We start from the raw sequence: 24,637 nt of genomic DNA, 5'->3' as shown, positions 1-24,637 counted from the left end.
GATTGGACCAAGATGGTGGTAGACAGAAATAAAATGCTTTTGAGAGATATTGAAGAGTCTTAATTGTGGGAAAGAAAAGATTAGGAATTGTGAAGGCTGTCCCCTAGGATTCTGGCTTTTTCAGGGTACATTTCCATGCCTTTTAATGATGACAGGTAACACATAGAAAGGGATAAGGTTTATCTTAAATCAGGAGTTCAATTTTAGATATAGAGTTTTCAGTAATTAGGTAATATCCAATTACAGCTTTGGTTGGAGCTCAGAAGAGAGTTCTAGGCTAGAGTGACAGCTTTGGGGGCCTGGACCTGACGACAGAATTAAAAGCAAGGAAATGATTTATTAAGTGCAGATAGATTTGTAACTGTCTAAAATTTTGAGCCTCCTCTCTCTCTGTTTCCCCTTCTCTGATTCTTCTCTTTCATTTACTGAGAACAATACATTCAGTAGCATGAGTTCTATAGGCATTTTGGGGCCTTCCCCATTTCTTTCTATACTTTCCCTACCAACTGGGATGCATGATTAGAATGGCTCATTGGCCACTTGGCTTTGTATTTCCTATTACATAGGAATTATGTATTTGATAGGTTTTTCCAATTTTATCTGTACCTTTACTTTGTTCCAGAAGGAGAACTTATGGATTGTGATGGAAAATCAGAATCTAGTCCTGAACGAGAAGCTGTGGATGATGAAACTAAGGGAGTAGAAGGAACAGAGGGTGTCAAAAAGAGAAAAAGGAAACCATACAGACCAGGTATAGTGCCTGAGCTAGACATTTTAATATAATCAAAGCTTAGTTAATTTAAGAAAAATATAATATTGAGGGCTTCAATTATGATTAAATAATCAAGATGAAATATAGCTTCTTAACAATTCTCTAAACTAAAACTTAATATAGGTATAAGTTAAAGGACTGAACTATTTGAATATGCTTTTTAGGTGACAAATTCCTTGGGTTGAGTATGGGAATGTTTCCCAATAAATCATTATTTAATACTTTATCCCAAATGTTATCCATTTTATTAAATGCTTTACTAGATTGGCTTTTATTTGTACTTGGACATTTAAATCCATTTAAATATTTTCCCTTGATGTATACTTCTATAATTCTTTTAATTTTCAGCATTCACTTTCTAATATTTTTGTTTTTAAAAACTTATTTCACTTTTTACGCAGGAGTGCCTGTAAGTGGACAACATGAAAGTGACATGACAGGGTTCTTATGTCTCCTAAAATTTATAGTCCAGTTAATACTATGACTGATTAAACACTCTCTCTCTTGTTTTCTTTGAGGAAGATTAGCCCTGAGCTAACTGCTGCCACTCCTCCTCTTTTTGCTGAGGAAGACTGGCCCTGAGCTAACATCCATGCCCAACTTCCTCTACTTTATATATGGGACGCCTACCACAGTATGGCTTTTGCCAAGCGGTGCCACGCCCGCACCTGGGATCCGAACCAGCGAACCCCGGGCCGACGAGAACTGCAACGTGCGAACTTAATCGTTGCGCCACTGGGCCGGCCCTAAACACTCTCTTATTTCCTCTCTGCCTCAGGGGTAGAGAGAAAAGATGTCTTGCTTGTCAAATTTTATTTGCCTTATTGGAAAAAAAATTATTGAGTTGGTAATGAATTTATTTCCAAACTCTTATATATTGCATAAAAATGAGATTATTGATTTAAATTAGCCCGTATTGAATTTGGGAAATGCCTCGCTATTTAAGACTAAGCAATTTCACCTTTCTTGCTTTGGAAATATAGGGAGAAATTAGTTGTTTACGAGGTACCCACTTTTATTTTTGGATAGGTATTGGTGGATTTATGGTACGGCAAAGAAGTCGAACTGGGCAAGGAAAAACCAAAAGATCTGTGATCAGAAAAGATTCCTCAGGCTCTATGTCTGAGCAATTACCCAGCAGAGATGATGGTATGTACTGAGTCTGTTGGGTTTAACCCCTTTTTCTTGCTGTCCCATTGAAAAGAACTATCCTAAATAATGCTCCATTTACTACTGTGTTGCTTCTTACTGATCAAAGGATTTGAGTGCCTGTAGAGTTCATACCTGTAATACAGAAATTAGGTTTGGTAAGGAAACGGTTTAAACCCAGTAGACTCTATTCCTTTGAGAGTTTTTAACAAGTTCCTGTTTTCCTGTGTTAAATATAGACAGTTGAGGGACTGAATTGTTTAGTCACGTCAGGTACTTTCTAGTCACAGAAGGCCCTGCTTTGCCTGCCTTAGCTGCTTGGCATAAAATTGGAAACTTTTAGACTATTTAGTTGAAAGTGACAGGGTACCCCAATAATTTTTGACAAAATTGTGTAATGTTATAGAAATACGTCTTTCAGTTAATATTCTGTCATCCTCACTTACGGCTTCAAAGAAAGCTAAAGCGATGTACACGCCGTTGCTTAAGAGTTGGTGTGAATGAAGACTTTGCAATCAGTACAGCCGTGATCCGTATGCTTTCTGTATGGTAAATGCTGTGGGTAGGGTGTGAAGAAAACTGAGACGTCGTCAGTGTGTGCTCTACACAGAGTTCAAACTCTCTTTTACTATGGGATGGAATTTTGACTTGTGAATTAATAAAAACTAGAAATTGCTGCACATTTTAAAAAAGAAGCGCTGTAATGCTTTTAAAGAAGTTTCTAATGTGGCTATAATACCCCCTAAGTGAGGAATGTGATCGATTCAGTGAAACTGTTTTTCGTGTTTTCCATTTCTGTCTCTTTATTCGGTTCTCTAAATAATTCTAGTTCTATCTTTTAGTTCAATATTTCGTTCCTTCATCTGTGCCATCCAAAGTCATCTGTTGAGTTGTTAATGTATTCCTTTTGTAAACTGCTTTGTTGATGGTTTAACACTGGGTAGTTTCTTTTTACACCTTGCTCCTAGTTTCAGTCGTCTTTAATTTTTCACGTATCTGATTGATTTAGAATGTCAAATATCTAAAGCGTTTGCACTTCTGATTTTACTCTGTCTCCTGGCCCTGTCTCCTATTGTGTGAAACAGAGAAACATATATATGAAACAATTTTTTTTTTTTATTGTGAGCTCATGTTCTTTAGAACGTTCTCTGAACCTTTTGAGCACTGAATTGAAGGTGCGTTCTTTCACAGAGTATTTGCCTTGATTACTGCCAGGAACGTGAGGTGTTACTATCCTAGGAGTTCTTTAAGCTAAATTCTTAGCCTGAAGTTTTTTGGTCCACCTGTGTTATATAAATTCAGGTTTCTTACTCATTGGGGCTATATTGAGTTTATGACCTTTCAGGGAAGATTTTCATTTTTTGCTTTTCTGCCCAGCAGTTTTCTTTGCTGTTGGTGCTGGGAAGGGGGAGGGGAGGGGAATGGAGGCTGTCTTTCTTGTTAAACCAACCTTCAGCATGGAGTCCTTCAGGTGCCACCTTTATCCAAGGCACCTCTAGTTAATCTCTCCATCCAGAGGAGAGGCCTTAAGCTTTGTCTTCTGTTCCCCATTCCTCATGAGGCTCCAAAAACTGGACTTCAGGGACACTGGATTTTAGCAAAATTTCAGAGAGCTTTAGTTCTTTGCTTATTTCTGTGGTCCATGTTTTACCTTAATTTTTGATCTTTGACGATGCTTTATTTTCTGGTACATTACTGGTACATTTAAAAAGATTATTTAAAAAATGTTTTTCCGCCATTTTTAGTTGTTCTCAGAAGAGTCAGTCCACCTATGTAGTCTACCAACAGACGTGCCCACACTGATATTTGGAAGGGAAGTATGATTTCCCATAAGAAGTATTAGAGAGTATCATTTGATTGTTCTCTTTCCTGCTTTAAGTAGTATACTTGTTTCTTTGATAATTTCATAGTGCAGCATTTTTTTATTTCCATTTCTTTGATTGAGCTTAACATTGAGCATTCATCGCATATTTATGAGCATATTGACAGGTAGTCACATATGATCACAATATGTATGTACTACAGATACCTAACTTGCAATAAATCCCTAAACTTGGAATTACTGGATTGAAGAACACACATTTTTAAAAAGACTTTTGTTGAATAGTGTCAACAAACTCTACAAAAAAGTTGTACCTGCTAAATTCCCTTTAGTGTAGTGTATAAGTGGTCATTTCCCCATACTTAGGAGCATTGAGTATTTTCATTTTTGTTAATCTTTACCAAAATGTTGTTAACAAAAACAAATTTCTGCTTTGTGAGTAGGAAATACTCATTAAGAGTCAATAAGAAACATGCTGATAGTAAATAGACGTGAAATGAAATTTTTATGATACTTAAAAATTTACTGATAAACTTGCTTTGAGATCTTTTTGTGAAAAAGCTTGTTTGTCAACTCATGCTGTACACCTTAAACTCATAGAGTGTTGTATGTCAATTATATCTCAATACAACTGGAAGAAAAAAATAAGAAAAAGCTTGTTTATATGGAACTGTGTGTGTGTCGGTAAGCAATAAAATTCTTTGGGCATATTTGTCTGAAAATTTTAAATAACGTGTATTTATAAATGTGACTGTTGTTTCAGGGTGGAGTGAGCAGTTACCAGATAGTCTGGTTGATGAATCTGTTTCTGTTACTGAAAACACTGAAAAAATAAAGAAGAGATACCGGAAAAGGAAAAATAAACTTGAAGAAACTTTCCCTGCCTATTTACAAGTAATAGCTTGCTTTACATTATTTTATGTAGTTTGTTAATGAAAGGACTGTAACTTACTGAGTTTTGAAAAAGAGGTTTGTTATTTTTGTTAATTTTTTACTTGTTTTTAATTAGTCATCACAAATGCAATTTTTACCTTCCAGGGGTCCATAAAAATTAACATTTACCTTTTTTTGTGCTTTGATACAGTTCACAGAGTTCTTTTTTATCCCAGGTTTTCACTTCTAAATAATCTGTAAGACGTACAAGGACACTTTGAGCTGAGCAAACCTCCTTCTCTCAAACCAGTCCCACCTGTCTGCTCCCCAAACCCAAGTCCTCTGGACGGGTCCCTTTGCTAGCCCAGATTACAGTCATTCTGTTCACTGAATAGAGATGGGTTTTATCTGCCAGAGTTACAGTTTTAATAATCACTTACTGCTGTTGAGACCTAGTGAACCAAAGATTTAAGCAGAATTGATTATGTTTTCTAAAATACTACATTAGACAAATAACCCTCAATATGAAGAAACTATGTTTGATAGATGTCGACTATGTGAAAATAGAAGTCTTTCTAGTTTATCTTGTAAACGTTAAGCCACAGAAGAGTTCAAGGCCCTATGATACATTGGAAAGAACCCTGTGTTAGAAATATGACTGAGATTAAACATCTGGCTGTGCCACTAGCTAATTGGAGGTTCCTGAGCATGTTATTCATCCTTCCTGGACCTCTACATCTTCATATGTAAAAACTGACTTGGAACAGCCTATCATTGAGTGTTCATCCTCATTTCAGTGTTTGTGAGTATCCATCTCATCTATCCCTCCCACAGAACTATGGCCTATGTGGATACCTCTTTTTTTTTTTTTTTTGAGGAAGATTAGCCCTCAGCTAACTACTGCCAGTCCTCCTCTTTTTTGCTGAGGAAGCCTGGCCCTGAGCTAACATCTGTGCCCATCTTCCTCTACTTTCTATGTGGGACACCTGCCACAGCATGGCGTGCCAAGCAGTGCCATGTCCACATCTGGGATCCGAACTGGCAAACCCCGGGTTGCCAAGAAGCAGAACGTGCGAACTTAACCGCTGCACCACCGGGCCGGCCCCTATGGATACCTCTTGATTGCTTGAATTGTACTAATTTTTGAACCTTAATTTTCGAGTTAGCTATTATAAGTTTAGTTGGTTTCAAAATACATTTCCTTTTAGTTAACATACAACTTCTTCAGTTTTCTTTGTTAGTAATTAGAAGTATAAAAATCAAATACTCATTTGAGTAAAAAGTCATCTATATTTAATAAATAAGACTTCTAAGCAGAATGACTTAAGGATATAGTAATATTTATGAGGGTAAATTTTTTAGATGACCAACATCGTAAAGGCAGCGTCCACTGTAGAGTTCAGCCTTTGCAGTCAGAGTCCCGCGTTTAAACACTGCTCTGCTACCACTTAGCTGTGGTTTTCCTCTTTTTAACATCTGTGTGCCCCACTTCTCTCACCTATAAAACTGTGATCCTGTCTGTGCCACAGAACTGTGGAGAGATGAAACAAGAATTATGATGTGAAGTGCTTAACTCTGTGCCTTACATACTATCTATCTTTTAATAAATGTTTTATTTTCCCCTTACTCCTTCAAATACCCATTCATTCTGGTTTTGTACCTTTTTTTAATATACAACAATAATTGTATTGGTCAGAAAATAGGCGCTTTTATTGTTTGGATTACGTTTAATTGCCTCCTTTTTGTTGTTTGCTGTTGCCTTCACCTCCCTTCTTCCTAGTCCTTCCTGGAGTGTTGAGTGGGTGACGTGCCCCTCCTCCTCATTTGACTCTTCTTTCAAGTGTAATGCATATTTAGGAAGCTTTCTTTAGCTGTTTCTGAGAGTATGAAAACTGACCATTTCGTACTTTGTCAAGGGAGCCATTGAAAGTAGTGGATGTGATTTCCTGATTATTCCTATCTTCTTACTCCATTGAGCTGCATTGTTTCCTCTGGTGTACTCATGTAATTCCTCTGGTGTACGTCAGTAATGCCTGACTTTTCTATTTGGATGTGAAGGAATCCTTTGTAATGGTACTGTCGTTGGACATCTTGTGATAGCAGTTGTATTTTTTTTCCCCCATTGACTAGGGAAAATACATAGTGACGAAAATCTGCTAAGAATTCAGTAGCAATTTTTTCCAGTTATTCTTTATTCATCACAGCAGTCTCAAGATAACCTGTAAATAGTTGTATAATCTACCCATTCAGAATATTGGTGCAGCCTACTAGGGGCTCGTGGTCTTTTGTGACCTTGAGAACCCCTGTAGTAGATCGAGAGTCTCCAGCTGGTTCTGGGAATCACTGACAAGATTGTCAAGTTAGAAATCATGTGGAGCCACTCCCTTGTGTTAACTACAGGAGATGAAAAGCCAGCAAATTAATAAGAATGTTACAGTTTTTGATGAATACCACTAAAGTCATCATGAAAAAATTCTTGCTAATGGTAGTCTCAGATTTCTTAAATTTGTACTGAAGGCATTAAATAAAGGATCTCTAAAGTTCTGAGATCTTTCTGCTATTCAACATTTTTCTTAATGGTGAAAGCATTTCTGGAATAAAAACTAGCTTTGTGGCTTTTCAAATTTCTTTTTCTTAGTGAATCAAAATGTGAAAATTTCAAGTAAAATTTATCATCACCTCTATCAGACGTCACATACCTCCTCCCTATCCATTTTCAGAAGTTAACATTGTTCATAGTCTGGTGTTTATCCTTTCAGACATTTTTTATAATCTATTTTTGCTTAGTCATAATAGTCTTGGTTTGTATTTTATGTCTGCTGGACCTGTCAGTCACTTACTTACTTTTAATACTGTGTTTCAGAGCTTTTCTTTGACAGCATCGTTCTACATCCTTTTTAAAAAGTGCTGTATTGTATTTCATAGTATGGATGTCTGCCATTTATTTAATCATATGCCTTTTGACAGATACTTGTTGGCATTATAAAAAGTGCCTCAGTGAACCTTCATTGTGTGTTTATCTTTGGCAAGAGAGTGTTAAATGTTGATAGTTATTACAAAATTGGTCCTACAATGGATCCCTTTTCCAGGCAGACCACGTTACAGAAAATAGACTAAAGCAGAGTTGTTGGGTTGAAGTAAGTGAAGGGGATCCCAAGAGCTTCCTTTTGTCCTCTTTATTGATCCTTGAGAAATTTTGGAGAGATCTTTGCATAGTAAGGAACCCAGCTTGAAACACTGTTCTCTAGAGTAGAGAAACTATATTGAAATGGAGAAATGGTAATATGAGTAAATGAATAAAAAGCTAAAAGCCTTTAATAGCAATAAATTTTGTACACACAGTAAGGTTAAAATGACTATAGAAAGTCTGTCAGATTTATAGCATGCTGAGTCTTCAATGTGGTTGTGTGAATCCATGTGAGATTACTAAATCTACATGAAGTATTTGTAAGCATTAAAGCTGTAGATCGAACCCTTGTGCTCTCGTCTGCCAGCGATCTATAAATGTGGGTAATATTCATGAGGCTTCAGTTTTTCTTGTAGTATGAATTAAGGTGCCAATAGTATTGTGAATTTTTCAATGTTTAAATTTAATTGTAACCTAATCCCCCGGAATTATTAAATTATATACTGCAGTTGCTACAAACATATTTGACAGAACTGTGTGGTTTTTATTTGCATAATTTTATTTGTCTCTAATAAATATACAAAAAAATCTTTTAAAGTAAGGGGAATCAACAAACTGACAGGATATTTCTGTATTGTTTATATATTTCTATATTCAGTTTCTAATTGTTAAATACCAAGCTTTTCTGTTATTTCTGCCTTCTTGTTAAAAACAGTGACAGAATAATCTGTCATTTTAGAATTTTATAACTAAATCAATCTTTTTCTTATGTGCTTATCTTTATCTAGGAAGCTTTCTTTGGAAAAGATCTTCTGGATACAAGTAGACAAAACAGGCTAAGTTTAGATAATGTATCAGAAGATACATCTCAGCTTTCATATAAAACAAACGTGAATACAAATTTCTTGGATCCTTCCTTGGATCCATTACTTAGTTCATCCTCAACTCCAGCAAAACCTGGAACTCACGGTATGTGGAATAATTCACAGATGCTTTCTTTATCATATGACTTTCATCTTTCTTTTAATTAAAGCTTTGAAATGCTTAAGTTTGGCCTCATGTGCATTTTAACTTTATTAAAGCCTAACTTGCATTCAGTAAATGCAACTATTTTAAGTGGACAGGCCTATAAGAATTGGCAAATAAATATATCTGTGTAACTACCACCAAAATCAAGAGTTGCAAAGGAAAATGTTTGCTTTACGATTTGCTGAGGGTAATATAATAGGGAGTGTAGTTTGGCTATAGTTGGTGAGTTATAAATATAGTGGTCTTCAACTTAAGTAAGATAGATTTTTGTTAATTATATAGCTCAAAGAAATTAAAAAGAAGAACCAAAGAATGCTGTAGTTGAGAACTGGCTGACAGACTGTTAATAAAGTGAAATATATTGCCTTCAGTCACAGTTTCTCGATACTGACCAACGTGGGCCAGATAAATCTTCGTTGGAGGAGTGAGGCTGTCTTGTGCATGCTAGGATATTTAGCAGCATCTCTATCTTCATGACGTAATCATGATCACAAATGTCTCCAAATATTCCCGAATGTCCCAAACTGCCCCCGATTGAGAACCACTGCCCTAGATAGAGTGGATATGGGGACTACTTAGAATCAGAGAAAGGTATGAGAATGTAAAATGTTTATAAAGTAATATTAACGTCAACAAGTTTCCAGGAGTTTAACTAGTTCGGTATGTAAGAGTTGTGATCAGAATTTTTCCCTCACTTCTAGATTTTTTTTGAGGAAGATTAGCCCTGAGCTAACATCTACAGCCAATCCTCCTCTTTTTGCTGGGGAAGACTGGCCTTGAGCCCATCTTCCTCTACTTTATATGCGGAATGCCTGCCACAGCCTGGCTTGCCAAGTGGTGCATAGGTCTGCACCCAGAATCCAAATGGGCAAACCCCAGGCCACTGAAGCAGAACATGCCAACTTAATGGCTGCGCCACTGGGCCAGTCCCTTCCCCCACTTCTAGATTTTTACCTTTTTTTTTTTTTTGAGGAAGCTTAGCCCTGAGCTAATTGCTGCCAATCCTCCTCTTTTTGCTGAGGAAGACTGGCCCTGAGCTAACAACATCTGTGCCCATCTTCCTCTTCTTTATACGTAGGAGGCCTACCACAGCATGGCTTGCCAAGCGGTGCCATGTCCACACCTAGGATTTGAACCAGCAAACCCTGGGCCGCTGAGAAGCAGAATGTGCGAACTTAACCACTGCGCCACTGGGTTGGCCCCTAGATTTTTATCTTGCTGTCAGTTATAAATTACTGTTCTTCTGACAAGCTTCCTTTTTGCCATTGATTACATTTGTTGCTCAGTTAATTTTATAAACTCAATTTAGAAAATAATCTTAAGGCACCCTTCCACTGAAAGTTGACTTGATGTATTAAATAGTTACAGCTTCATAAAATTGGCGTTATCCTGAACTGTGAAATACTGGTTTGTTTTGATGTTAACTTCCTGAAACAATTAGAAGCAGTCTGATCCCCTTCTCGCGTGCATGCACATGTCCAGTCTTCCTCACTGTCAGCAGTGAGGAATTAAAGCACTGGACCGAAGGCCGTGCTTTTTGTCTGTTTAATCTTAGCAGATCATTTGACTTTGACTTTTATTCTGCTCTTTTAAGTACCTACCTGCTCTTATCCATGTCAATATGTTTTTGAAATAATGTATAGTGAAAGACCTGTGGGTCCTTCAAAGGATATCTTACTGTGCAGGATATCTTATTTTAAAAATTTTGACGAACCGATAAAGACTTAAATAGAGGTTACTTGCATTTGAGTTTTTATAAGGAAGAGAAGTTGGACAGAAAACGTACTGTGACAGGAAAGACGTTGATTACGTTATTTTTAGTCTTGTTTCCTTTATTTGAAGTTGGTTTTTTTTTTCATAAAACTGCTGAAGAGAGAATGGTTTAATGATAAAGCCAAAATGTGGAGGACTAGAATAACACCTGTTTCAAAACCTCAATTAAATGTCACGTTCTTCGCAGTTGAACCTCTCTTTTGCCCTTTATAATGGGAAATTGATAAGTAACTGCTTTCGTTTCTTTACATTGCATTCAATATAGTCCATTACATCGATTTTTAATGATTTGTTGATAAGATATAAAATCTCTTTCTTCAGGTAGTGGTGAACTTTTTAAACATGGTCTTTTAAAAAAAGTTATCTATAATTCATTTAGTAGAATTCCATTGGTTCAAAACAAACAAGTACACACACACTACGTGACACCTGGAAGAATTATTCAGAATTTTTTTCCTTCAAGTGTACTATTGTGTAGAAAATACATTATTGAAATAATTTTGTTTCTCAAAAGCCTTGTGAATATTTGGACATACAAAACTTACATTACCTTTCAACTTGAAATATTATAATATTCTTAAGTATGTATGAATTCTGTTTGAGAAGTATACGTTTAATGGGACAAGACTATTTCACAGAGATATTTGATCTGGAATCTGGATTATAAATTTTATGTCCTCCCTCCCCCCTTTTTTAAGTAAAAATACAGTTGAAATGGATTAAAAAATTCAGATGTTCCTTATCTTAAATGACTAATATAATTACTGAAGCTAGCCTCAATATTTTTTACTTGATTAGGTCACAAACACTTATGGAGTCTTCCTTGACTTTTCACTGTCTCACATTCCACCTCTAATACATTCTCAAATTTGTCTCTGCCTTCAAAATACATCCCAAAGCCAACCACTTCTTACCTCAACTCTCCCGACCATTATAGTTCAGGTTACCCTCAGCTCTCATTTGGACTGCAGCAGTAGCCTGCTGACTGATCTCCCGGTTTCCAGTCTTGTCAACACTCCCTACTGCCATGTGTACACCCCTAGTCTGTTCTACACATGGCAGCCAATGTGTTTCCTTTAAATTGTCAATCATATACCTCATAGCCGTCAACTTTCCAACAGCTTCCCATTGTACTTTAGAATAAAGCTCAGTCTTCACCATGACCCATAAGACCATACGTAATCTTGCTTAGCTGCCTTTTTTATTTCCTACCATTCTTTCCCTTTCTTACTACAGCCACACTGGTCCTTGTGTTGGCAAAGCCCTTCCTGCCCCAGTCTCTACTTCTGCTTTTCCCTTTGCCTGGAGTGTTCTCCATCTTTGTGAATATTACTCCCTTATTTTGTTTAGCTGTATGCTTGTCATGTCCTTTAGAAGGTCTTTCCTGACTGCTTTATCTAATACAGCATCCCCACATCTTGTTCTTAATCCTTGTTCCTTATTTTCCTATCTTTAGAGCACTTATACTGATGTCATTTATTTACTGCATAAGTCCCTCTGAGAAAGGAAGCTCTGTGAGGGCGTACACTTTGTTTCAGTCTCAGCTGTATTTCCAGGGGCTGGGACAATGCCTGTTAACATGATTCAGAGACATGGTTCTGTGGGTACTCAAATATGTTTTGAATAATTAGGTGAAGGAGTAGTTAGTACTAAGAGCAAAGCTGAAAGTAGACTTTTTTTTTTTTAAAGATTGGCACCTGAGCTAACACTGTTGCCAATCTTTTTTTCTTTTTCCCCTCGCCTTTTTTTTTTTCTCCCCAAATCCCCCCAGTACATAGTTGTATATTTTAGCTGTGGGTCATTCTAGTTGTGGCATGTGGGACGCCACCTCAACATGGCCTAGTGAGCGGTGCCATGTCTGCACCCAGGATCCAAACCCTGGGCCGCTGAAGTGGAGCATGTGAACTTAACTGCTCTGCTACAGGGCTGGCCCCTGAAAGTAGACTTTTAACTAGATGGTGGTATCTGGTTTATACTTTACAATGAATTTCTAAATAATGGATTTCTTTCATTTTATTTATCTTCTGTGTTTTATTTTCTAAATGTTATTTTTAGAGATACTGCTTTCTTAATGGATTGTTTTGCTTTATTTCTTAAAGCATTCTATTTCATTTTTTATTGCCTGTAGGTCATAATTTTAAATTTTATTGTTTATATATTAACCACATAAAAATAGTCTTAATTTTTAATGTTTTGTTATTCAAAACATTGGAGTGCCTTTTCTATGAAAATCCCTTACTTCAGAAGTAATGATCTTAGCTTTTTATGATTCTATCACTTACCTCAGCATCTGCTATACTCTAGATATTTAGTAAATGATTGAATGAGTGAGAGTGTTTTAGAATTTAATGTCTAGGAAAATATTGAGACTTAAAAAATATACTTACTGTATTTAGGTACTGCTGATGACCCTTTAGCTGATATTTCCGAAGTCTTAAACACAGATGATGACATTCTTGGAATAATTTCAGATGACCTTGCAAAATCAGTTGATCATTCAGGTATATGTGAATACTATTTGCCCAGTGTCTGTTTTATGATATGAATGAGAGGTGTATTTGTGTGGAACAAGTTGAGTCTTTTCTGTGAAACTGAAAAAAAAATTTTTGGGCATTGTCAATGAACTCATTGTTTTATTTGATCTAGTTGAGCTTTCCTGCTTTAGGAGGGGAAATAGCAAATGAGTTGATTTCTGTTGCCTTTCTAATTGCATCAAATTTAAGTCTTGTTGCCTTACAGCCTTGCTGTATCTTGTCTCTTCTTCTGTTTGCGTTGCCCCCACTTCCCGCCCTGTGGTGATCATCCATTTTATTTGGTTTGGGTCTTGTAGGTCTTGATTTATGCACTTTCCAGGTTGAGAGCTCACCTTTTCCATTTGGTAAGAAACTGAGCCATGGATGATGGCTGCCTAGAAGTAGTCTTCTTTTTAATAGTTATTTCAGCTGAAACAGCCTGTAGGTGCATGCATATTTGTTCTAGTGCTAATTTGTCACTAATCCGTACCTTGCTCTTTGTGTGTGCAGCTGAAGCGTGGTACAGCTCCCTGTACTGTGCTTTGAATGACTTTCTCAGTAGTTCTTTTCGTTTTTTAATGAATGGTTTTGTTCTTGTTAATATGTAACTTATAATATTACCCAAATGTTGTAGAATTAGTTCCTAATATAAGATCAAATAAGAGCAAACTAAATTTTACTTTTAATAGTAGTAATGTTGAAAAAGCGTGATAAAGAAAGTAGATGATATACCACTTTTAAATGTGACTCTTGCTTAAAAACCAATTTGTGTGAAATAAAGCATGATATGTTATAAACATAATCTGTATCTTGTTTTGTGATTACAGAATATTTTAAAAATATGATCTGCAGTTGAAATTATTCATAAAAGGATAATGTTTGCTAAGCATTGAGACTTTTAGAGCCTGTTATGGCTTTATGTGAAACTTATCCCTCCTGTTTCACTAATGCATGTGAGGGTTGAACTATACGTTTAAAACCACTGTTTTCCATTTGTATATTGAATATTGGATATTGAATCGTCTCATAGATTCCTATCTTAATAATATGGTGCTTATTTTTTGGAAATTAGCCATTTAGAACCAGGTGTGTTCTTTTCTTCCTCAGGAAATGTATTTACTAGTCAAAATGTAACTTTAAGTGGCACCAGAGTTTACAAATACATTGTGCCTAATTTTTACTGATTGACTATCCAAATTGTTGTAAGAATCCTGATTAATTCAGAATTACAGACTTTTCATTGCTCTATTTTAATAATATTTTGTATGTTAATGCAGGTAAATAGTGTTATGCATTTTGTATATTTCAGATTCACTTTTTAATGTGTTTACCTTGCTCCTCTAGCTGGAATAGATATTGGTCCTGTCGCTGATGATCCTTCCTCTTTGCCTCAACCAAGTGTCAATCAGAACTCACGACCATTAAGTGAAGAACAACTAGATGGAATCCTCAGTCCTGAACTAGACAAAATGGTCACAGATGGTAAAATATTTGCCCTACATCTAGGCTTTCTAAAAGACATGAGTAAATATGATTTTCAAAGATTTCTGCATGCTTATTTATAATTTAACTTCTGATAATTTCTGTGTCAAATGCTATTTTGTATCAGTATATTGAAATGGTAGTAGTTAATATTTCTATCTCTTTATTTTATCCTAGGAGCAATTCTTGGAAAGTTATATAAAATTCCAGGTATTTGTGTTCTGATTTTTTAGTTTATGAAAATGGCATTCCCTATACTATGGCTTTAATAGTCTTTTAATCTTATTATCGTAATAATCTTATCTCAGAGCTTGGAGGAAAGGATGTTGAAGACTTGTTTACTGCTGTGCTCAGTCCTGCAACCACTCAGCCGACTCCATTGCCACAGCCTCCGCCTCCCCCTGCACCACAGCTGTTGCCCATGCACAATCAGGGTATGTCACCTTTAGAACAGTTTCATAAGTATGGTTCTGCAGTGTGTAAGTGCATTCAGCCCTGTCGCTTAGTAACAATGTCTACAAACTGATAGAGAAAACTCTCTTTTATGATGATGGAAACATACTAATCTCTGAATTTATCTCAATCAGAGACCTGCCTCCCTGAAATTTTCTGGAAATCTGGGATCCACTTTGTGACCGGAATTCGTTTGCTCACTCTCTTGGCAGTGGGGAGGACGTAGCAGTGCCTGCTCCACTCCCTTCCCCCAGTCAGTCCAGTCCCGTCCCTTGCCCTCAGCCCTTTCCGCATATGTGTTTGGAGAACTGCTCCCCCTCACCTGGTTGCCTGTCCTCATTGATGCGGTCTCAGGTTCACTGTCATTTCCCCAGTGGTTAGCAGATCACCACCTCACACCTAGCCCGTGCATTTCACGTGTAGCTTGTGGTGCACATATAAATACCTGTTTGGGTAATTACAGTTTTCCCTTTAGATTGCGAGCTCCTTGAAGGCTTGGGTCATGTCTGTCTTCACCACCGTATAACCCCCCTCAGAATATGTGCTTAGTATATATGTTGATAGTAAATCAGTGACCTGTCTACTGCCAGCTGTGAAATTTCTAATTTTATGGAGATTTGCCTATTTTGTTTGATCAGTTTTCTTCTACTTACTTGTAACTAGTTGCCGGATAAAATAAGTTTAATTTCTCCCTCTTTCTGGAGAGCTGAAATCAGAGGGCCTAGAATTCAGATGTGTGGGAGCCGATCAGGAGATGGTGCTGAGGATAGGGGACCCTCCTTTAGGAGGGGCTTGGACTCCTGGGCCGTGTGTATTCTTGATCATTTGAACATAGGGTCATTTCTCTAAATCCTGTTAGCTCTGCTTCATGATTATATACTGAATTGAATAATTTAATGATACTTTATAAACAGTTTTTGTAGAAGTACTGAAATACACAATTCGTTTAATGTTATCTTTACTACCAATTTTTGGTATACATGAAAAATTCCATAAGGCACATAATTAAAATATTTTTGTTTCTACCAGTTTACCTCTAAACATAAATTTACCTTGATTTCTGCTAGACTAAACCTGTGATTTACATTTGGATAAAATAGACTCATCATAAGTACCTCTTGCCTTAATTAGTCCCATATGCTTTCTTAATGATTAAGAATTCTTCGGTATTTCTCTTCTAAAAAAAGATGTTCCTCTATGTTTTCTGAAAGTCAAAGTATGTATTTTAGAAATCAAATCAGTTAAAGATGTATTCCTTCATAAAAGGTTTTACAATCATTTCAACCATTTCACTCTGCAGCCTATATGAAATTTATTTTTTTATTTTGAGGTCATATTGATTTATAACACTGTAATTTAAGGTGTACAATATTATATATCAGTTTCTGTATAGACTGCATTGTGCTCATCACTAGTAGCTAATTTTTAGCCATCACCATACATATGTGTCCATTACCCCTTTTGTCATCCCTCCCACCCCCTTTCCCTCTGGTAACCACTGATGTGTTGGTTTATCTTCCACACATGATTGAAGCCATATGGTGTTTGTCTTTCTCTGTCTGGCTTATTTTGCTTAAAATAATACCCTCAAGTTCCATCCTTGTTGTTGTAAATGGGGACGATTCTGTCTTTTTTATGGCTGAGTAGTATTCCATTGTATACATATACCACATTTTTTTTATCCATTCATCCATTGGTGTGCTCATGGTTTGCCTCCATGTCTTGGCTATTGTGAGTAATGATGCAGCGAACATAGGGGTGCTTAAGTCTCTTTGAATTGTTGATTTCATGTTCTTTGGATAAATACCCAGTAGTGGGATAGCTGGACGTACGGTACTTGTATTTTTAATTTTTTGAGAAAGCTCCATACTGTTTTCCATAGTTTCTTCACCAGTTTGCATTCCCAATAGCAGTGTATGAGGATTCCCTTTTCTCCATATCCTCTCCAACATTTGTTACTTTTCTTGCTAATTATAGCCATTCAGCCTGATGTAAGGTGATATCGCATAGTTTTGATTTGCATTTTCCTAATAATTAGTGATGTTGAACACCTTTTCATATGCCTGTTGACCATCTGTATATCTTCTTTGGAAAAATATCTGTTCATATCTTCTGCCCATTTTTTGATCGGGTTGTTTGTTTGTTTGCTGTTGAGTTGTATGAGTTCTTCATATATTTTGGAGATTAACCCCTTGTTGGATATATGATTTGCAAATATTTTCTTCCAGTTGGTGGGTTGTCTTTTTGTTTTGTTCATGGCTTCCTCTTCCCTACAGAAGCTTTTTAGTCTGATGTTGTCCGATATTTTTTCTTTTGTTTCCATCCCCTGAGTAGACATGATATTCAAAAAGATGCTGCTAAGACCAATGTCAAATAGTGTGCTGCCTATGTTTTTTCCTAAGAGTTTTTTGATTTTAGGTCTTACATTCAAGTCCTTAATCCATTTTGAGTTAATTTTTGTGTATGGTGTAAGATAAGGTCTACTTTCATTCTTTTGTACCTTGCAGCCTTGTTTATTTTAAAGTTTTTGAGGGGATGGCTTTTTTTTGCTAGCTGCTTATGTGTAGATGGGTAAAGCTGCCTCTCCACCACAGGAGTTTATAGTCCTGGTATTGTAGACTTCCAGGTATACAACTGATAGAGTAGAGCATAATTCACATTGAGCCTTAAGATTCACTAAGATTTCAACATTCATATTTGAAAGAATCATAATTCTAATTTAGGAATAAAGCATGATCAGGTCACATAAAGAATGACAGAGAGATATTTAAGAATGGCAACTTTAATGTTTTTCAAAGCAAAGGAGTAGTAAGTGGGCAGTGTTAAGGAGGCAAAACTAGAAAATGTACATTGGGGCACATAGATTGTAATTTAGATGGCTATGAAAAATAGGCAGTGGCAGTTGGTTTTTTTCCTCCTGGTTTCTGAGAGGCATTGAAGACCTTACACCAGTGAAATGACCTCGTGAGTTACATGTTTTGGCAAGGTAGCTCTGATGTCAATACAGTCATGAGCTGCTTAACGGTGAGAATACATTCTGGGAATGGGCTGGTAGACAATTCTGTCGTGCGGACGTCATAGTATGCACTTACACAAGCCTAGATGGTATAGCCTACTGCACACTTAGGCTCTATGGTACTAATCTTTTAGGACCACTGTCGTATATGTGGTCCATCATTGACAGAAACGTTGTTATGCAGTGGCATGATTGTATTGGAAGTGAATTTAAGATGAGAAGAGTCATACTAATGAGTTTATTGTGGTTGGGACTAAGTGAGAATTTGGGTTCCATGTAAATATGTCTGCAATGCTAATGGATATGAGAGACAGTGATGTTAGAATAAGTAGGATTGTGCTACTGAATGGGTGTAAGGTGTGAGGAAAAAGCAGGAAATAAAGTGAATTACGTTATATTTCAGCCAGCTTTCCTAGAGGATAATCAATCATGCTGTAAACTAAAAACATGGAACAGAGAATAGTGTGTGTGTGTGTCTGTGTGAGAGAGGGAGAGTGAGAGGAAGGGAGGGAGATAGAGAGGGTAGTGGAGGTATAATAAATTTAGTTTTAAACCAGTTTTAGTTTGTTAGAAATGAGACATCTGCCTTGTTCTGACTTACGGGTATTTGCAATCGTTCAAGGCTATAGATGAAAATTTAGGAGTTATGAATGTAGTGGTACTAATTGAAGTTGTGGGAAGGGTGAGATTTCTTAAAAGAGTATACTGCCAGTAGAGTACAGCATCTTGTAGAACATTAAATGTGATGAGTTATATGCTTAACTAATCTGATTTATATGAAGTGTGTAGTTATATGTTTCTTTTCTTTCTCATTTTTAAGAGTTAGGTGAAAGTGAGAAAAACAGACATAGAATGAGAGGTACAGGATCTTGCACATGATCATTAGAGACAGGTCGTAAAGTGAAGTGGGATGAGTATGATAAGATTGTTGGTAATCCTCCATAGAGTAACTTGAATGGGAGTGGTAAGGAAGGGCAGCAGTGAGTAATGTGTTGATAATAACACAGAAGGGCAGAAAGCAGAGAAGGGAAATTTCAAGATTGAGATAGAGTAACTTGAAATCACTTTACATAAAAGTTAAGTGAAGTAACTTTTCAATTCTTACCATGATTCATGCCTTGAAAAAGATTATTTTATAAACTCGCATAACCAGTTTGGGTAGGTATTGTAGACTTGTGAGGGAGAGGGGAAAAAAAGACCAACTCTTAATTAAAGAAAAAATGTGGGGCTGGCCCCGTGGCTGAGTGGTTAAGTTCATGCGCTCCACTTTGGTGGCCCGCGGTTTCCCTGGTTCAGATCCTGGGCGCGGACATGGCACCGCTCATCAGGTCATGCTGAGGCGGCATCCCACGTGCCACAACTAGAAGGACCCATAACTAAAATTTACAACCATGTACGGAGGGGGCTTTGGGGAGAAAAAGGAAAAATAAAATCTTAGAAAAAAAATGCTTTGCATTTACTTACATATCCTTGAACAAGTCATTTAACTTCTCTGAGTCTTTCTACTTAAGTGGAGCAACATGTAATAACCCATTTCATAGGGTTGTTGTGAGGATCAAAGAATTAATCCATGTAAAGCTTTTAGAACAGCGCTTGGCATATAGTAAAATGCTTAATAAGTAATAGTTATTACTATGAAAGGTTTCAATATGGTCATGTTATGTAGTCAGTGCTGACAGCTACAGAATGGATCACATTCTCATTACCAATGAAAAAGCTTTTGATTATTCTAATTACATGGAAGACATTTGATATTTTTCAATAAAATCTCATATTCCTTAATGGAACCTGCTTGCACTGAAGTTGAAAACAGAGGTAGCACTCTACTTTGAGTAAAATCAGAAATCTTGCTTCTTAATCCAATCCTTGGAGTGAACTTGTGTGTCCTGAGACACTTGTTCTTACAGAGTCCTGATCCACTGGGCCCAGCTCTGCCATTTAGTACGATAAGCCCTAACCTGGAGTCAGATGGCTCTAGGAAGTCCTTGAGATAAAATGCTGAAAACCTGCCAGCATCAGTCTCAGTGTCCTCACATAGGAACTGAAGCTCTGTGTGCTTTAGAGTTGTACCAGTCAGAGGGTCTGGTTTCGGTGAAAGGACGTTAAGCAGAGTAAAACGTTACGTGGGTGAGACATTGCTTTTGGTTAATCTTTTTCCTAACGGTTTAGCAGAGTGATCAGGTTAGAAGTTCTCTCCAGTTATAGCATGTATGCCAACTGTTAGCCAATTGCATGACTGTATTTCCGTCTGTGTAATTAATTGACGATGTGGATTTCCTAGTGTTGTGCTGAGTTGTTATAGCAATTCACAGAGGCCATGTATTTATTACTTTCGAATATGTCTCTAAATTGGGAGGAGTTTTTGAAGGTACACACAAAAAGTCTATTTGCTGAAAAATTTGCCTAATATCTGTCTAGAAAGATGATCAGGTATTTGAAGCTTGTGAATAAGCTGGAATGAGAGCTAAAATGTTTTGGGGGGTTGAAACTGCAAGTAATGAAAATTATATCAAAAACAGAATGTATATATTTTTAACAATAATCATCTTATTGATAATGGTAGGTGAAATATTGCTTATTCTTCCAAACTGTTTTACAGAAGTGCCAGTTTAAGAATCATAGACGGCTGTTTCTATTGACAGGAATAAAAGTAAAATATAAGGAACATGTGTTTGTAAATTTCGAATGAAGAAGAGAGTATCTGATAAAACTTACTCACGTTTACTGAGATGCATCCTTTTTGTAGAGCTAATATGTAATGAATAGTTACAGCGTACCAGGCACCATGCTGAGAACTGTACATACGTTATGTCTGTCACATTACAGAATACCTTCATTTTTGTAGAAATAGTAATTGATTTCTGCTTCTAACAAGTAACGGAATTAAGATTCAAGCTCAGGAGTGTCGGACTCCAAAACACACTATTTCCAGTATACCATGATGAAGTAAACAGAATTATAGAGACTATAATTCAAAATTTTGGAACCAAAAGTTATTCCTGTGGCAGTATTTTACGATATAATATTGAAAAAAATCCTACTTTTAAATAGCATTACAAATTTTTATTTAGAAATATTTTAACTGCTTTCTTATTATTTATGAATAATATGCCACCTTACTTGTTCTCTTCTTCTAAGATGTTTTTTCACGGATGCCACTCATGAATGGGCTTATTGGACCCAGTCCTCATCTCCCACATAATTCTTTGCCTCCTGGAGGTGGATTAGGAACTTTCTCTGCTATAGCACAGCCACCTTACAGTGATGCCAGGTACTTCCAAGTCTTCACTTTCTGTGGAAACTTAAATTACACTAATTTTTGTTATATAAATGTTAATTAGTCTAAGTCATAATGCGTGATATTAGTGCTATGTTACATTTCTTTTGACCTTTGCTAAATATCATCAAACGTTTTAGCTTTTAATGAAGTTGTACTTGACTGTAGTATTTAGAAAGCTAGTTTATGTTTATGAAGTAAAGTTGTTTATTATTTGCCAGGGATAAAAATCCAGCTTTTAATCCAATGGCAAGTGATCCTAACAGCTCTTGGACATCATCAGCTCCCACTATGGAAGGAGAAAATGATACAATGTCAAATGCCCAGAGAAGTACACTGAAGTGGGAGAAAGAGGAGGCTCTGGGTGAAATGGCAACGGTAGCACCTGTTCTCTACACAAATATTAATTTCCCCAATTTAAAGGAAGAATTCCCTGGTAAGTCATGGATATATTACTGCTATTTATGTTACATTACCAGCTTTCTTGCACGTGTCATGACTGTTTTTTCTTGGTCCTTTCTTACTACAATAGAGAGCTCATGTATCATTACTGATTTTCAGCTGGGATGACCATGCTCAGTGTGAAGACTCCCTAGAGAATAGACACGTCTTGCATTTGCTTAGTGGTAGGCCCTGTGCTCATTTGCGTATTTCTCAAAAATTAACTTCAATTAATGAAATGGTCCATTTTCAAGCTCCTGGCAGTGTATAAATATATGGAAGTCAGTGTCGTGTTACATGTATAATTCTACAGAAAAGTTCCTAGAACAGAAACTTATCATTTAATCGGAAGTATTAAGTTAGGCTAAATTAGACTCAATTCTAAGTATTGTTTGCGTGGAAACTAACTTGATATTATCTCCCTTTGTCCCTGCCTGTCCAGCTTGTTTCAAAAAAGCAGATGGTACAATGGTGCCATTTTTGAAAATTTTGATTAACCAGAGGATGAAACGTTTGGATTAATGAAATGTCATGTATACAATATTTGCAAGCAAATGCTGGTTTATTATCTTGAGTTCAGGTTGCAAGACAAACCAGGATTGAAAAGGTCATTTGGATTCTGTCTTGCAAGTTTCCCAGCTGTCAACACATAGCTCTTTTAAGTTACTAGAGGGGGACCGAAAAGTGGATCTTCTCATGCATGAGCCCTATCTTTTAGTGCCTTTTGGGGTCAGCCTCCCTGTCGAACTTTATTCATTATGTATAAAAATAAATGATACCTTATCCAATAATAGAAATCAGTGGTTTAGTGCAATCTTTTAAAGCAATATACTCATTCTTCAAATGTGGTTTTTTTTTTTACCATACTTTTATTTACTGTTTATAGATGAGCATATCTGGTTATATTAAGTTACTTTGTGCCAATGTAAATTGTCCTTAGAGCAGAACTTGTTTTTTTTTAAGTAATTTCCTTTATAATTTTACTGTATAATTCTAGAACCTCGTAAAATACCATGTTAAGGCTGTTGGTCTGTCAACTGATTTCCATTTTCATTGGCTTTTTTGAAAGCTTCCTTTTTTTTAAAAATATGGACTAAATCATTTCTACATTTATCACTCACTGTTGATCTTAGTCAAACTTCATTTTGTATACTGTCCTGACACTGCGAATTCCATAGAAGTGGCTTGAAATCGTTACTTTTCCATGTCTTCATTGTGCACAATGCCAGTGAGGTGGTTATTTGTATTTAGGATTACTTTCCTTTCGTGAAATTGATAGACCTCTCTTGAGTACAGATGTTTGACAAAACTTGTAGCTTTGTTTCTGGTAGCATCTTAGGTGATCACAGGAATTTGTTATCTTGGATTAAATTTGTCTTGGCTACTTATAGCCCATTTGATGTAGAATCTTCCCAAGTCTGCCAGTGAGATTGTTGATAAGGCAGTACTTCATTCAGCAAATATTTGTTTGGCCTACTGTGTGCCAGGAACTTTGTACTGTACAAAGAACTTAATACAGGACTACTCATTTATGAAAACATGGTCAGGTCAAATTTAATCGTCAGCAGTTCCTCAGCCTTTTTATTAGGACACGTCATTACCGTGGCTCTGTCAATGTGTATACTGTGTTCTTTCGTTGCAGACTGGACTACGAGAGTGAAGCAGATTGCTAAGCTGTGGAGAAAAGCAAGCTCACAGGAAAGAGCACCATATGTGGTATTTAAAAAAAGACTCCCTATGTGTTCTATCTTAAACACAATACCTGAACCTTATTTCTATTGTCTTAGTTAGGTCAATAAAAAGATTTTCCATTGCAGAAAACCTATCTTAATCCTTGTACAACTAATAAACAGCTTTGTTTTTGTAAAGATTTCCTAACTCATTATGTCTTCATATAGCGTGTGACGTTTTTAGAAGCTAGTAAGAGAACCAGGATATTGAGGATTGAAATCACTTGTTTTAGGAGTGTGTTTAATTTGTTTCATCTCTTTGAAAAAGTGCTAACTTTTGAGGCTGCGTTAGTGTGCCTCAGTTTCTTCCGTCATCAGCTCTTTTTGTATTCAGTTTAGTTAGAGAATCTTCATGTATCCTGAAAGAGACATATCTAGACACCTTTAAGAAGCTTTTGAGATAGGAACTTTGTGAAGTGTTAGTAGAGTATAAGATTCACAGTTCAGATGGTGAATTGTTTTCTCCCAAAGAGTCAAAATTGTCAACTGAATCCAAATACTTGCTTTCATTTTAAACCATAGCAAATCTACATTATCGTTTTGAAAAATATATAGAGTTATTTTCCAGCGTGATCGTCAGCACACGTGTTGTCAGTGATAGCTATTCCTTGGATAAAGAGAAAGTTTTTTTGATGTGTTGATAGTGCCTTGTTTGGTTTTACCCTGAATATAGTTAGGTAATAGGAAGATCTTTTTAATATTTCTCAATAATTTTCTTACATGTTAAGCTTCAAATTCCAAATTCTAGATTTGGAGAATGGATTGGATATTTTCTTTCCTTGTTTCTTTCTCTTTTTTTTTTGAGGAAGATTTGCCCTGAGCTAACATCTGCCAATCCTCCTCTTTTTGCTGAGGAATCCTGGCCCGGAGCTAACATCCGTGCCCATCTTCCTCTACTTTATATGTGGGACGCCTACCACAGCATGGCTTGATGAGCGGCGCCATGTCTGCACCCGGGATCCAAACTGGCGAACGCTGGGCCTCCGAAGCGGAACGTGTGCACTTAACTGCTGTGCCACCGGGCCGGCCCTGGATATTTTCCTTTCCTCTAAATTAAGAGATTAATTTTAATTTTTCATTTTTGAAGGGTCTTAAGAAAATTAGGATTGATGAAATACTCGATTACAGCTGGGTTCTCTAGCCTGGCTCAGATAGAGGGATGGGAACATGTCCTCAGCTA

General features: G+C 36.6%; 1 protein-coding gene across 30 annotated transcripts in view; it reads left to right on the top strand.

The window, feature by feature from the left end:
* Positions 1-24,637, top strand: part of KMT2C (lysine methyltransferase 2C) — a 269,112-nt gene that overhangs the window by 195,969 nt on the left and 48,506 nt on the right. For 17 of the 30 annotated variants that reach the window (XM_070265298.1, XM_023640045.2, XM_070265300.1 and 14 more), the window contains 12 exons: positions 623-751; positions 1,802-1,921; positions 4,507-4,637; positions 8,532-8,712; positions 12,942-13,046; positions 13,376-13,423; positions 14,403-14,582; positions 14,718-14,750; positions 14,849-14,974; positions 21,148-21,280; positions 21,508-21,722; positions 23,370-23,443. In XM_070265298.1, the coding sequence (XP_070121399.1) occupies positions 623-751; positions 1,802-1,921; positions 4,507-4,637; positions 8,532-8,712; positions 12,942-13,046; positions 13,376-13,423; positions 14,403-14,582; positions 14,718-14,750; positions 14,849-14,974; positions 21,148-21,280; positions 21,508-21,722; positions 23,370-23,443 (1,475 nt within the window). The remainder of the gene's footprint in view (positions 1-622; positions 752-1,801; positions 1,922-4,506; positions 4,638-8,531; positions 8,713-12,941; positions 13,047-13,375; positions 13,424-14,402; positions 14,583-14,717; positions 14,751-14,848; positions 14,975-21,147; positions 21,281-21,507; positions 21,723-23,369; positions 23,444-24,637) is intronic. The other 13 variants (XM_070265289.1, XM_023640047.2, XM_023640040.2 and 10 more) reach the window with 6 other exon arrangements.

Source organism: Equus caballus, chromosome 4 (assembly GCF_041296265.1).
Source record: "Equus caballus isolate H_3958 breed thoroughbred chromosome 4, TB-T2T, whole genome shotgun sequence".
NCBI lineage: Eukaryota > Metazoa > Chordata > Mammalia > Perissodactyla > Equidae > Equus > Equus caballus.
The sequence above is the reverse complement of the archived record's forward strand: the minus strand, read 5'-3'. Positions and strand labels throughout refer to the sequence as shown.